The sequence below is a fragment of the Rhinoraja longicauda genome, chromosome 6 (genome assembly GCF_053455715.1).
Source record: "Rhinoraja longicauda isolate Sanriku21f chromosome 6, sRhiLon1.1, whole genome shotgun sequence".
Taxonomy (NCBI): Eukaryota; Metazoa; Chordata; class Chondrichthyes; order Rajiformes; family Arhynchobatidae; genus Rhinoraja; species Rhinoraja longicauda.
Window position 1 is genome coordinate 51369051 of NC_135958.1, and position 15635 is coordinate 51384685.

The 15635-nt window shown below is 44.1% G+C and overlaps 1 protein-coding gene across 1 annotated transcript in view; it reads right to left on the reverse strand.

The window, feature by feature from the left end:
• Positions 1 to 13446, reverse strand: part of LOC144594733 (uncharacterized) — a 79629-nt gene extending 66183 nt beyond the window's left edge. The window contains exons 1-4 of the mRNA XM_078401576.1: positions 13418 to 13446; positions 8776 to 8882; positions 6045 to 6166; positions 2993 to 3109 (exon numbers count right to left, since the gene is read on the reverse strand). Of these exons, the coding sequence (XP_078257702.1) occupies positions 2993 to 3109; positions 6045 to 6166; positions 8776 to 8882; positions 13418 to 13446 (375 nt within the window). The remainder of the gene's footprint in view (positions 1 to 2992; positions 3110 to 6044; positions 6167 to 8775; positions 8883 to 13417) is intronic.
• Positions 13447 to 15635: the final 2189 nt, after the last annotated feature.

Below are 15635 nucleotides of genomic sequence, written 5' to 3' on the forward strand. Positions count from 1 at the left end.
GCTCCTGGGCATTCCAGTTGCCAAACCAGGCCGTGGTTTCTACCACATCTCACAATTTGAGTTTGGTCTATTGTCACATGTACAGTGAAAAGCTTTTGTTACGTGCTAACCAGTCAGCGGAAAGACAATACATGATTACAATCCAGCCATTCACAGTGTATAGATACATTATAAAGGGAAAATGTGAATAACATTTGGTGCAAGATAAAGACAGTAAAGTCTGATCAAAGGTAGTCTAAATATAAGAAAATAACTGCAGATGCTGGTACAAATCGAAGGTATTTATTCACAAAATGCTGGAGTAACTCAGCAGGTCAGGCTGCATCTCGGGAGAGAAGGAATGGGCGACGTTTCGGGTCGAGACCCTTCTTCAGACTGAAGGAAAGGTACTCTAAAGGTCTCCAATGAGGTAGATAATAGTTCAGCACTGCTCTCTGGTTGTGGTCGGATGATTCAGTTGCCTGATAACAGCTGGGAAGAAACGTCCCTGAATCTGGAGGTGTGCGTTTTCACACTTCTATACTTTTTGCCCGATGGGAGAGGGGAGAAGAGTGGCCAGGGTGGGACTCATCCTTGATTATGCTGCTGGCCTTACCGAGGCAGCGAGGGGTATAAATTGAGTCAATGGAAGCGAGGTTGGTTCGTGTGATGCTCTGGGCTGCAACTACGATTCTCTGCAATTTCTTGCAGTCTTGGATGGAGCTGTTCCCAAACCAAGCTGTGATGCATCCCGATAAAATGCTGCTGAGAAATGGTGGGGACATGCCGAACCTCCTAAGCCTTCTTTGGAAGTGGAAGCGTTGGTGTGGATTTCTTGCCCATTGCTTCAACATGGGTGGTCCAGGAGAAGTTGTGGGTGATATTTACTCCTGGGAATCTGAAGCTTTCAACCAGCAGTCTGGATCATTTATCAATATTGATTTTTATATACAGCAGCTGAAATCCAAACTACAACATTCTGGTTGGGATTAACAGTACAATTCCAATCCCCATGGAACAGACCAAATGTTGAAACCATCAAGTGCTCTGTCATTTAAAACATTTTTTTTTAGAGATACAGTTTTAAGTTTCTTACTCACAGTTGGTGAGGTTACTTCCTTCCTTCCACCCTCTGCAAGCTCACCCCACCCTCTCCAACTTAACACATCATTGTAACGAACCAATTTAAATTCTAAAAGCAGAGGCTCAGCTTATCTGTAAGACTATTTGTCATACTTAATGAGCCTGAAGAAGGGTCTCAACCCAAAACGTCACCCATTCCTTGTATGACTCTGTGTGACTCATTGGTATAAAAAAATATTACTATAAATATAGTTTCTAAATCAATGGTCTGCAGGGGAACTAAAACCAGGAATCGGCCACTCTTGCCAATAAATTGGAGTGAAGCCAGACAGGGAACTGCTGCTGTTAGTCTTTAAATATTCAATTACTATATTAGTAGTTTATTCTCTCGGCTTTTATTTTTTAAAGTATCTATTTGAATTTAAATCTCAACAGGTTTACCAGATGGTGATGGCAGGACAATTGGAGGTTGGGTCCAAATTCACCAGATTTTAGAAGGATTAGGGGAGATCTCATTGAAACGTACAAAAGGATGGATACATGTGTTGGAAGAGACTGCAGATGTTGGTTCAAACCGAAGATGGACACAAAAAGCTGGAGTAACTCAGCCAGGCAGGCAGCATCTCTGGAGAGAAGGGATGGGTGACATTTTGGGTCCAGACCCTTCTTCAGACTAGTCAGGGAAAAGGAAGACGAGAGACATAGATGATGATGTAGAGAGATAAAGAACAATGAATGAAAGATATGCAAAAAAAGTAATGATGATAAAGGAAACAGGCTATGAAGGCTTTCGGCACATTGGCCTTCATCAGTCAGAGTATTGAGTATGAAAGTTGGGAGGTCATGTTATAGTTATACAAGATGTCGGTGAGGCCACATTTAGAGCATTGCTTTCAGTTTTGGTCATCATGTTACAGTTGTCAAGCTTGAAAGAATTCAAAGAAGATACCAGGATGTTGCCAGGACTCCAGGGACTGAGCTATAGGGAGAAGTTGAGCAGGCTTGGTCTTTATTCCTTGGAGCGCAGGAGGATGAGGGGTGATTTTATAGTGTACAAAATCATGAGAGGAATAGATCAGGTAAATGCACAGTCTTTTGCCAAGAATAGGGGAAATAGAGAACCAGAGGACATAGGTTTAAGGTAAGGGGGGATAGATTTAATGGGACCCTGAAGGATAACTTGTTTTTTAACATAGAGGGTGGTGGGTATATGGAACAAGATGGCAGGAGGTAGGTGAGGCAGATACGATCGCAACATTGAAGAAACATTTAGATAGGTTCCTGTACAGGATCGGTTTAGAGGGATATGGGCCAAGAGCAGGCAAGTGGGAATGGTGTAGATGGGGCAAGTTGGGCCAAAGGGCTTGTTTCCACGCTGTGTGATTCTATGACTCTATACCTTACATTCCTTCAAGCATTGCTCCATTCTTTGTACATTTTCGCTCATGTTGCTGCTACTGCCAGGCGTCTTATACAGTGGCCTTTGTGATTCGCCTTACTGAACTGGTAAAAAAAGGATTCACCTAATGGCTTCCACTGTCCCCACCCCCAACCACTACCCCTTTTATAAATCTGGGACCTTTATCCATGAAATCCATTTTGCTCCCGTGTGCTACTGCTGTTTGAGAATGAGTGGGAATGTAGTATTACAGACCGACACGCCTGTAACGTTGGCCCACAGCAAAGTGCCAGGAGATGCACCACATTGGATGAGGCAAATATGTAAAAGCCCACTTGCCTTTTATCACATGAAAACCAACTAATGTTTATAAAATGGCAAAGTCGTTCTTTTTGGCTGGTGTTCGGACAAAGCTTGGCACCCATGCAACACATCAAAAAGTAGATGAACTTCCACCATTCTACACGAGGGAGGCAAACGCTCCAGCAAAATGTAGCTAACAAAAGATATATCATTAACAATAAGTACAACCTTGCTGGCATCATTGAAGACGGACAACTGCATCGATCCCTGGAAATCCTGGTCCAAAACGGACTCAAGGCACTGATCCAACCACCTCTCAGCATTGTGGACCGGCAGAATGATCGACTGCAAATCGAGAGAAAGTAAGTAGTAAATGTACAATGTCACACTGAAGAAGGAGCAGTCCACAGTTAGGCCTGTCACACGAATAATACACAGGAAAATGCTGGAGTAACTCAGCGGGTCAGTCAGCATCTCTTGCAGAAACGGAATGGGTGACATTTTGGGTCTGATCAGACGGATGAAGGGTCTTGACCTGAAACATCACCTATTCCTTTTCTCCAGAGTTGCTGCCCGACCCGCTAATTTACTCCGACATTTTGTGTCTATCTTTGTTGTGTTTCTTATGCAGTTCAAAAGCTACTACGCAATATTGGATTTGAGTCTCAATTTGTTTGCACTCACAGTTAACCTTACCGTGAAGGGTCTTACTCAAACAGGATAAGAAATTATCACCAAGAGAGTTTAACTATAACATTTAATTAATTTACAATAACCTCAGACAAACATAATTAAAATAAATGTGAATTCAGGCAAGCATTCTCACCCTATTATCAAAACCAATACAGAGGACAAAGCAGGGACTTTTTCCACTTAAAACCTGCTTTATACCATTCCACCCTTGGAGCCACAACCTGTGACCAATCAGGGGAGACAGCATTCCATTTGCCTTCAGCCTGTCAGTGCTAAACCCTAACTCTGCAAGAACACTTCATGTTAAACAGATATGTAATTCACAGGGGTGCACCAACATCTCCCATTAAACCTCCAAGTTGTGCAGGAAAATAACTGCAGATGTTGGTACAAATCGAAGGTATCACAAAAGGCTGGAGTAACTCAGCGGGTCAGGCAGCATCTCTGGAGAGAAGGAACGGGTGGCGTTTCAGGTGGAGAACCTTCTCCAGGGTGGGGTAGTTAACCCCACACCCAACCCCCAACTTGGAGGACCAGGGACTGCTTGGAGCACATGGTATTGGGGGTAGGGTGCTGACATGGATAGAAAATTGGTTGGCAGACAGGAAGCAAAGAGTAGGGATTAACAGGTCCCTTTCAGAATGGCAGGCAGTGATTAGTGGGGTACCGCAAGGCTCGGTGCTGGAACCGCAGCTATTTACAATATACATTAATGACTTAGATGAAGGGATTAAAAGTAACATTAGCAAATTTGCGGATGACGCAAAGCTGGGTGGCAGTGTGAACTGTGAGGAGGATGAGGATGCAGGGTGACTTGGGCAAGTTGTGTGAGTGGGCAGATGCATGGCAGACGCAGTTTAATGTGGATAAGTGTGAGGTTATCCACTTTGATGGAAAGAACAAGAAGGCAGATTATTATCTGAAATGGTGTCAAATTAGGAAATGGGGAAGTACAAAGAGATCTGGGTATCTTATTGAAACATATAAGATTGAAACATATAACATATAAGGGATTGGACACATGAGATGAGAAAACATTTCTTCACACAGAGTGGTGAGTCTGTGGAATTCTCTGCCACAGAAGGTAGTTGAGGCCAGTTCATTGGCTATATTTAAGAGGGAGTTAGATGTGGCCCTTTTTCCTAAAGGGATCAGGGGGTATGGAGAGAAGGCAGGTACAGGCTACTGAGCTGAATGATCAGCCATGATCATATTGAATGGCGGTGCAGGCTCGAAGGGCCGAATGGCCTACTCCTGCACCTATTTTTTATGTTTCTATGTTTCTATCAGTCACTTAAAGTTAGCATGCAGGTACAGCAGGCAGTGAAGAAAGCTAATGGAATGTTGGCCTTTATGACAAGAGGAGTTGAGTATAGGAGCAATTGTACAAGGCCCTAGTGAGAATGCACTCGGAGTACCGTGTGCAGTTTTGGTCTCCAAATTTGAGGAAGGATATTCTTGCTATTGAGGGCGTGCAGCGTAGGTTCACTAGGTTAATTCCCAGAATGGCGGGACTGTCGTATGTTGAAAGACTGGAGCGACTAGGCATGTATACACTGGAATTTAGAAGGATGAGAGGGGATCTTATTGAAACATATAAGATTGAAACATATAACATATAAGGGATTGGACACATTAGAGGCCGGAAACAGGTTCCCAATATTGGGGGAGTCCAGAACCAGGGACCACAATTTAAGAATAGGGAGTAGACGATTTGGAACGGAGATGTGGAAAAATATTTAGTCAGAGAGTTGTAAATCTGTGGAATTCTCTGCCTCAGAAGGCCAATTATCTGGATGCATTCAAGAGAGAGCATCCTTCTAAATTCCAGTGAATACAAGCCCAGTCGACCCATTCTTTCATCATAGAGGACTTTTCATAAAAGGACTCATTCTTTCTTCATAAATGACTTTGCATTGGCATAATTTAGAGATACAGCATGGAAACATATCAATGCACCACCCATTGATCACCCATTAACACTGGAATACGTTATCCCACTTTTGCTCCCATTCCCAACGTACATGAGGGGCACTTTAGAGGCCAATTGATCTCCAACCCCATGTCTTTGGGATGTGGGCGGAAGCCCAGAGGAAAGTCACACGGTCACAGGCAAAACATGCAAACTCCACACAGAGAGCACTCAAGGTATGGCTCAAACCCAGGTCTGGCATAGTGAGGCAGCAGCTCTACCATTGTGCCACCATCATCTTTGGTCAGGATTTATAGGCGGGTCTTCTTATTCACATATTGGGAAGCATTTTTCCATAATTTTCCCAGACAGCAGGATGCCTACCAAGGCACTGATGTCACTTTTAAAACATCCTTAAAGCTGCTTTACCAATCAGCTTTGGTAATATTTAGGGTAAAAGATGTTCTGGGGAAGGGAATTAACAATAAATGATGGGAACAATAAATGGAGAGCTAGTGTAAAAACACCAAACCAAACACCACTGACCATCTCTGAAATGAAATGGGAATGGAAGTTGTAACTGTTCCTGTGCATCACTATTATATACATTACAAAACAAACTTGTACAAGCTCTATGTATGAAAATGTATAATTCATTTCAGCTGCGGAACATACCACATCACTTAGGTAATCTTCCCTCCCACAATCTAATCTGCGCTGGTCACTGCTTCGTCCGTGTTTTGTTATTTTGGAACCAGTGGTATCTTCGACTTGGCATTGAGTAGGTTTACTGGGACCTGATACAAAAACGACCGACATTGAAATAAAATAGAAAGCACCCAAGGCCTTCCAAAACTACACTGGCCCCCCAACTGACAAAAACTTGCACAGCCTACACTGTACTTTTGGTCACATCATGCAAGCGATAAATTATATGATAGAAACAAGTACAGAACAGTGAGCGACTTCCCCACGCTGCTCTAACACTGACCCGAGTGGAAGAAGCAGAACCCGGAAGTACTGGCCGGCCCACGCCCCGCCCCTCCCGCCCCTCATTGGCCCATTCCCCAGACATTGATGCAATTACAACTGCTGACTGGTCAGTCGGGCTGTCAATCACACAGTTTGCAACTCGGGGAAGCCTCGTCAGTGTCTGCCGATTGCCCTGGATGTGGCTTGTGTGTAGCATGTGTGTAGCATGTGTGTAGCATGTGTGTAGCATGTGTGTAGCATGTGTGTAGCATGTGTGTAGCACGTGTGTAGCATGGTGCAGCATGTGTTTAGCATAGTGCAGCATGAATGTAGCATCGTGCAGCATGTATGTAGCATCGTGCAGCATGTGTGGCATGTATATAGCATCGTGCAGCATGTGTGTGGCATGTATGTAGCATCGTGCAGCATGTGTGGCATGTATGTAGTATTGTGCAGCATGTATGTAGCATCGTGCAGCATGTGTGGCATGTATATAGAATCGTGCAGCATGTGTGTGGCATGTATGTAGCATCGCATAGCATGTATGCAGCATCGTGCAGCATGTATGCAGCATCGTGCAGCATGTATGTAGCATCGTGCAGCATGCGTGTGGCATGTAAGTGGATCATGCAGCATATGTGTGGCATGTATGTAGCATCATGCAGCATATGTGTGGCATGTATGTAGCATTGTGCAGCATGTGTGTGGCATGTATGTAGCGTTGTGCAGCCAGTATGCACCATGTATGTAGCATGTATGTAACATTGTGTAGCATGTATTCAGCATGTGTGCAGCTTGAATGGGGCATATATGCAATGTGTATGCAACACATATGTAGCATTAAGCAGCACACGTGTAACACATATTGCATTATGCAGCATGTATGTAGCATATATGCAGCTTTTCAATGCAAAGACACCAAACTTAGAAACTCCTACAATTTTAAGGTGAACAATTAGGACTGAAATATTTCATGCTTAATGTTGCATCTTGGTCAGGTAACATTCAGAAGTCTTAAAAAAACCGTTAAAGCCTGTTATGATTTCAAGATCTTTTTTAAGTGCTACTTGATTCTTTCCAGCATCATCCAGCAATTACATATCCAACATTTTCCCTTTACATTCCTGCCTTTGCATTGATAAATCTGTCTCTGAGAGCATCTGTACAACCTTTAGCATTCCATCACACAACTAAAATATTTTTCAGTACTTCCTTGTTTAATTAATTTACAAACACAATGGTAGGGATTGTTGTGTTATTTTATGATAAATACTTTCCAACTATAGGTATTAAAATGATCCATATAATTAGATCATCTTATTGATCTCTTGGCACACGTTTCAATGATGTCCACAGACCTGCAGATCTGGTTTATAAAGTAACATTTTAGTTTACTTTCAGACCACTTCTTTACGATACACCGCCCACTCCATGTGTAGATAATACATTCCTTCCTTTAACATTGTTGGATTCTGCATTCGTTAACAACCAGCATAATGTTAACACTGCCACTCTCCTGTAAGTAAAACTCCTCACCTGTTACCACATATCCCCTTTAGACACAAAATGCCGGAGTAACTCAGCGGGACAGGCAGCATCTCTGGAGAGAAGGAATGGGTGATGTTTCGGGGCAAGTCCCTTCTTCACCCATTCCTTCTCTCCAGAGATGCTGCCTGACCCGCTGAGTTACTCCAGCATTTTATGTCTACCTTCGATTTAAACCAGCATCTGTATTTCTTTCCACCATAGATCACTTGCCAAGCTTAGTCCTGCACTTTCTCTCTCCAGCTTTCTCCGCCCCCCCAACTAATATCAGTCTGAAGAAGGGTCCTGATCCGAAATATCATCTATCCATGTTCCCCAGAGACGTTGTCTGATCCATTGAGTTACTCCAGCACTTTGTGTCTTTTTTTTGTAAACTAGCATCAGCAGTTCCTTGCATCTCCAATATTCTGGTACTGTCAAGACTTTGGCAGTGCTGGATTAACAAGATTTTCCAGACGATTGTATGTATAGGATTGGAAGTTATTAATATTAATATGCATTTTCATTATAACTTTTTTACATGATTCAATGATTCAATACGGTGGCACAGTGGCGCAGCGGTAGAGTTGCTGCCATTCAGCGAATGCAGCGCCGGAGACTCAGGTTCGATCCCGACGACGGGCGCCGTCTGTACGGAGTTTGTACGTTCTCCCCGTGACCTGTGCGGGTTTTCTCTGAGATCTTCGGTTTCCTCCCACACTCCAAAGACGTACAGGTTTGTAGGTTAATTGGCTGGGCAAATGTAAAAATTATCCCTAGGGTGTAGGATAATGTTAATGTGCGGGGATCACTGGGCGGCGCGGACACGATGGGCCGAAGGGCCTGTTTCCGCGCTGTATCTCTAAATCTAAATCTAAATCTAAAAATAATACTTTACTGTCACATGTACCTTCGATATCCTCGATATCCCGCAGCTCCGCTCTTGCTCTCCCGCCCCCCACTGTGGGCCGAAGGGCCTGTCCCTGTGCTGTACCTTTATATATTCCATGTGTAACTCTGCAATGTAAAAGTATCATATTTAATTAATAGAATGGGATACCTGCCATTTACTTCAAACCCACATGGTATCCCACCAGGTACCTCCACCAATACTGAATGATGTAAAATAATAATCAACCACTGGATGTATTCAAAAGAGAGTTGGATAGAGCTGTTAGGGCCAGCAGAATCAAGGGATATGGGGAGAAGGCAGGAACAGGGTACTGATTGTGGATGATCAGCCATGATCACATTGAATGGCGGTGCTGGCTCTAAGGGCTAAATGGCCTCCTCCTGCACCTATTGACTATGTATCTATGTATCTGTAACCAACTTAAAGCAACACATTATAGGGCATCTTTCAGCAGCTGTGTGGGACTGATCGTCTAGGAGGCCTGGTTTATGCAGCCTTCAAGCAATGTGGTCCACAGCTTGTGCTCCTGCATTAGGAATTCCATGAAGGCTGCTGTTAAAGGTCTTCAGATATGTAACAAAATGGATGGTATGAAAAGACATTTAAAAATGTTTCAATTTGATATAAAATAATTTTTAAAGTTGAGGTGGAAAATGGACAACAATATAATAGACAAGTCTGGAGGAGAGGTCTGTGAACATAGGATCATTATGTGAAACTATTGAACTCAAGCTGGCCCACACCCAGATCATAGGGCAGACTTTGGGGTGTCTGCCTGGAACATCAATTAGTGGGTTGAGCTTTGCCAATCATTTTCTTCTCTCTGTGAGTGCCTTAGAAACTTTTGGTTGAATGCCTTTCCATATCAATCAGAGCAAGGCCCTTCCCTCAGCATTTTGGCTGCAGAAATAGCAAGATGTGCCCACATTTATAGCTTTATGTAATATGCTTTGGCACCAGTGGAACATATCCTGCATGCAATAGATTCATATTTGTATGAGTAAAGGTGGTAGATTATTTTTTTCTGAGCTAATATTTAAATAATGGTACTGCAGATGGTAAAAAGATTCATTTGTATAATTGAGGGATTTATATTTATTTATTTAGATATTGTGGATAAATAAACTAATGTTTTACATATTTTTCAAAAAAGATTGCCACATTGAATTGATCGCTTCTTTTTTAACCATTTTTCCATACACTCTCTCTGATAGAACGTAGAAACATAGAAAATAGATGCAGGAGTAGGCCATTCGGCCCTTCGAGCCTGCACCCCCATTCAATATGATCATGGCTGATCATCCAACTCAGTATCCCGTACCTGCCTTCTCTCCATACCCCCTGATCCCTTTAGCCACAAGGGCCACATCCAACTCCCTCTTAAATATAGCCAATGAACTGGCCTCAACTACCTTCTGTGGCAGAGAATTCCACAGATTCACCACTCTCTGTGTGAAGAAAAACTTTCTCATCTCGGTCCTAAAAGACTGCCCCCTTATCCTTAAACTGGGACCCTTTGTTCTGGACTTCCCCAACATCGGGAACAATCTTCCTGCATCTAGCCTGTCCAACCCCTTAAGAATAGAACAGTCCTGCACAAGACCAGTCCCTTTGGCCCACGATGTCAAGTCCAACCCTTATTTGCCTGCACATAATCCACATTGCTCCATTCTGTGCAAATCCATAAGCCCAAAAGTATCTTAAATACCACTGCCGTGTCTGCTTCAAGCACCATCTCCAGCAATATGCTGGAGTAGCTCAGCGGGTCAGGAAGCATCTCAGGGGAACATGAATAGGTTATGTTTTGGGTCGGGACATTTCTTCAGACACAGTCTTAAGGAGGGTCCCGACCCCGAAACATCGCCTACACAGGTGTTCTCAGGGTAAGCTGACTGACCCGCTGAGCTACTCCAGGACTTTGTGCCTAAATCACGATCGTTAATCACTGAAGCAGACTAAGGCCAAGTGCATGGAACAGCCCAGTGACAACTTGAGTGTAAGAAAATAACTGCAGATGCTGGTACAAATCGAAGGTATTTATTCACAAAACGCTGGAGTAACTCAGCAGGTCAGGCAGCATCTCGGGAGAGAAGGAATGGGCGACGTTTCGGGTCGAGACCTTTCTTCAGACTGACACCAGTGACAATTTGATGTCAGATGCAATGAAAATTACCATTGTAGTGCTTTCACCAACGTCAAGGTCTACATAATGGAAATAATGACTTTATTAATGCGAGGCTGATGAAATCAAAGACTTTGTAGTTTAGTGATCTTCAAGTCTACTCTGTGTCCACTCTGTTATTAGACTGAACGTGGGGTGGGATTTCACGAGACAACACTGATTGTTAACAGTGAACGATAAACAATCTACTGGAGGAATTCGGCAGGTTGATCGATATCTGTGGGAAGGGGGGGGGAGGAATTATCAACATTTCAGGTCAAAACCTAATTGCGACGGTCCTGAAGTAAAATGTCAACATTTGTTTGTTTAATTGTTTGTTATTCCAGATTACAGTATCCGCAGGCTGTTGGGCCTGTCAGATAACAGTGAACATTGTTGCACAACGTCAACTCTATTTAATCTTAAAATGTAAAATATGAAATTAAATGGTTGAAAAGGAGACTAAATAACAGCAGTATAAGAAAATAACTGCAGATGCTGGTACAAATCGATTTATTCACAAAATGCTGGAGTAACTCAGCAGGTCAGGCAGCATCTCAGGAGAGAAGGAATGGGTGACGTTTCGGGTCCAGACCCTTCTTCAGATTGATGTCGGGGGTGGGACAAAGGAAGGATATAGGTGGAGACAGGAAGATAGAGGGAGATCTGGGAAGGAGGAGGGGAAGGGAGGGACAGAGGAGCTATCTGAAGTTGGAGAAGTCGACGTTCATACCACTGGGCTGCAAACTGCCCAGGCGAAATATGAGGTGCTGCTCCTCCAATTTCCGGCGGGCCTCACTATGGCACTGGAGGAGGCCCATGACAGAGAGGTCAGACTGGGAATGGGAGGGGGAGTTAAAGTGCTGGGCCACCGGGAGATCAGTTTTGTTAATGCGGACCGAGCGCAGGTGTTCAGCGAAGCGATCGCCGAGCCTGCGCTTGGTTTCGCCGATATAAATAAGTTGACATCTAGAGCAGCGGATGCAATAGATGAGGTTGGAGGAGGTGCAGGTGAACCTCTGTCTCACCTGGAAAGACTGTTTGGGTCCTTTGATGGAGTTGAGGGGGGAGGTAAAGGGACAGGTGTTGCATCTCGTGCGGTTGCAGGGGAAAGTGCCCGGGGTTGGAGTGGTTTGGGTAGGAAGGGACGAGTGGACCAGGGAGTTACGGAGGGAACGGTCTCTGCGGAACGCAGAGAGGGGAGGGGATGGGAAGATATGGCCAGTGGTGGGGTCCCGTTGTAGGTGACGGAAATGTTGGTGGATGATATGTTGGATCCGCTGGTTGGTGGGGTGGAAGGTGAGAACGAGGGGGATCCTGTCCTTGTTGCGAGTGGGGGGAGGGGGAGCAAGAGCGGAGCTGCGGGATGTAGAAGAGACCCTAGTGAGAGCCTCATCTATAATGGAGGAGGGGAAGCCCCGTTTTCTGAAGAACGAGGACATCTCGGAAGCCCTAGTCTGAAACACCTCATCCCGGGCGCAGATGCGGCGTAGACGGAGGAATTGGGAGTAGGGGATAGACTTTTTGCAGGGGACCGGGTGGGAAGAAGTGTAGTCCAGATAGCTGTGCGAGTCGGTGGGCTTGTAGTAAATGTCCGTCACTAGTCTGACTCCTGTGATGGAGATGGTGAGGTCCAGAAACGGGAGGGAGATGTCAGAGATAGTCCAGGTATATTTAAGGGCAGGATGGAAATTGGAGGTGAAGTGTATGAAGTCAGTGAGTTCTGCATGGGTGCAAGAGGTAGCACCAATGCAGTCGTCGATGTAGCGGAGGTAGAGTTCGGGGATGGGGCCAGTGTACGTCTGGAACAGGGATTGTTCGACGTTATCGAGTGTTGAGGGTGTGGATCCGGCGTAGGATGAAGTATAGTTGGGGCCCGTTGCAGGTGTATATCGAGTGTTGAGAGTGTGGATAACAGCAGAATGGTTTTCCTGATCATTGCTGCTTTTTTTGTTGGTGTAATGAGTACTGATGATCCCATGGATCGCATTGCTTCGGTTTGGGCGTGTGGAAAATGAATGAACATGGACACAAATATTGTCACTAAAACCGGGAGCTTCCACATTCTTAGCATTTTAACTATGCAATGGCTTCCTCGTGCCAAAAACAGTTCACCGATGGCATTTGGAGAATTTCCCCAATTAACTTGTTTGTAATGCATCTAAAAAAATGTGTTGCTTGTGTTCACTGATGCAATACCGGTCTGCCCGAACGAAACCTGTTGTGGATTGGGTAACTTGGACCCTCGATACCTGTGTGATGTCCCATGAAACGGGACTGACTGAGCCAGAAACTAGATCGAGCATCTGACCGGAGGACTTGTCCCTGAGGTTAAAGAACTGTTCAAATATTATTAAATCGTTAGCAATAATTAAATGCATTAAAAATGTTTTAAAAGGAAACAAATGTAATTAAATGCATCATAACTTATGAAAACTTTCAAGTATTAAGGTAAAGTAAAACCAGTGAACCACTCACCTTTTACTCAGGATTCTTATACAGGACATTGCTGGGATAAAGCTGGGTATGATCTATATTTCAGCCCCTTTGCCCTTTTGGCTGGTGCCCCGTCATTGGATTCAGGGATGTCAGAGATGGGGAGGGATTAGTTAAGATGCGCGGACATTTTGTGTTTCTGTGTGTAAGCCTGAAATTTAGAGACGGGCTGAAAAACTTAAATTAAGTATAATTCAGTTCATAGATTTGCATGGTGATCCAAGTCAAAAGCACACCTCAAAGCCAAACAGCCCACTTTGGTACTTTAGTTTAGTTCAGAGATACAACATGGAAACAGGCCCTTCGGCCACCTTGTCCACACTGACGACTAGTTCTATGGTATCCTTCTTTCGCATCCACGCCCTGTATACAAGGAGCAATTTTACAGAGGGCAATTAGCCTACAAACTCGCAGGTCTTTGGTATGTGGGACAAAACACATATGGTCGCAGGGAGAACATGCAAACTCCACACAGACAGCATCCGAGGTCAGAATCGAACCCGGGTCTGAGGCAGCAGCTGCATCAGCTTTGCCATCCTATCTCTTCCGTCATACAAATGGTAATCTGAAGTTCATGCATCATTATGTTCCCATATTTACATCCCTTTCCATCAGCTACCTGCCTAACCTCCGGCTACCCACCTAACTTAGTCTTGTAGGTTATGTTTCAACTTGTTTTTTACTTCAGTTACAGCACAAACTTACAAAACTTGATGTTAAAAAACAGTTCTCCAGTACTCTGACCTGTCTTTTGCCAATCACCTCATATTAATGTATTCTTGTTTCAGACCCAAAGGAAATTGGCCGCTTGCATCCATCTTGTTTACATCTTTACTATTTCCATCCAACCACATTTTGACCCAGACTCGCAACCACAGCCACATCTGCTTTCTTGGGACTTGCCTGCGCCTCCATCTTCTGCCTCGTGGTTTCAAAAATGGGCCTCCTCCAGTGCCATAGTGAGGCCCACCGGAAATTGGAGGAACAGCACCTCATATTTCGCCTGGGCAGCTTGCAGCCCAGTGGTACGAACATTGACTTCTCCAACTTTAGGTAGTTCCTCTATCCTTCTCTTCCCCTCCTCCTTCTCAGATCTCCCTCTATCTTCCTGTCTCCACCTATATCCTTCCTTTGTCCCGCCCCCCTGACATCAGTCTGAAGAAGGGTCTCGACCCGAAAAGTCACCCATTCCTTCTCTCCCGAGATGCTGCCTGACCTGCTGAGTTACTCCAGCATTTTGTGAATAAATACCTACTATTTCCATCAGATCAGTCTTGAGTTTTCTTGTTCCACTGAAAAAAAAACTAAATTTTTAAGTGTTTCCGCATGTCATTCAGAATCCTGATCCATACTATAATGTTTCTCAATCCCTTACGGTAAACTGTGCACAGCACTCCAACAATGGCATTGCTAATATATATGGAACATCATTCAGATGTTAAGATATTCAGAACTAGTTTCCATGTTAAATTGTCTTACAGAGATTTGCAGGCGGATAGCCCATCTTGAGTACCACATACGTAAAGCAGCAAATGAGTTAATTGTACAAACAATGGTCGTATTGTGAATGGCATTCATCGTTCATTGTTGGCACTATTTCAGGAATGCCTGTCATAATTTAGCACAGTATCTGAAGTATTTCATTCCTCCTTGACTTGGTTTCAGCTCTCAGTCTTGCCGGAGGGAGCTCTGGGGATGCGGCAGCACAAGAGAGCTCAGTGTTCTTCTCGCAGTGACTAGTTTGATGGTTAAAACTGATATACGTATGTTAAGAGAGCAGAGGGAGAATCTCCATATGTTAAACATTTAGACTTTCACTATTCAGGGTTAGAAAATGGCTGGGTGCCCACCAGGTGTAGACTCCCAATGGTTACACGTGTCATCAAACATAAGTTGGTTTCGTCTTCGAGTCAGGTTGGACAATAAAACTCTGAGCTTTTCTCTTTTTGAACTGTGTTCACTCCAAGAGCAGTTGCTGCAGCAGAAATGAAATTCAAACACTTTTTGCAAATATTCAGCCTCGTGCAGTAATTCCCCAGCCGAATTTAGAACACATATTATTTATAAACAAAAGGGCACAAAGTGCTGGAGTAACTCAGCGGGTTAGCCTGCATCTCTGGAGAACATGGATAGGTGATATTTTGGTTCAGAACCATTCTTCAAACTGTAGAAGGGTCCCGATCTGAAATGCCACCGAGTC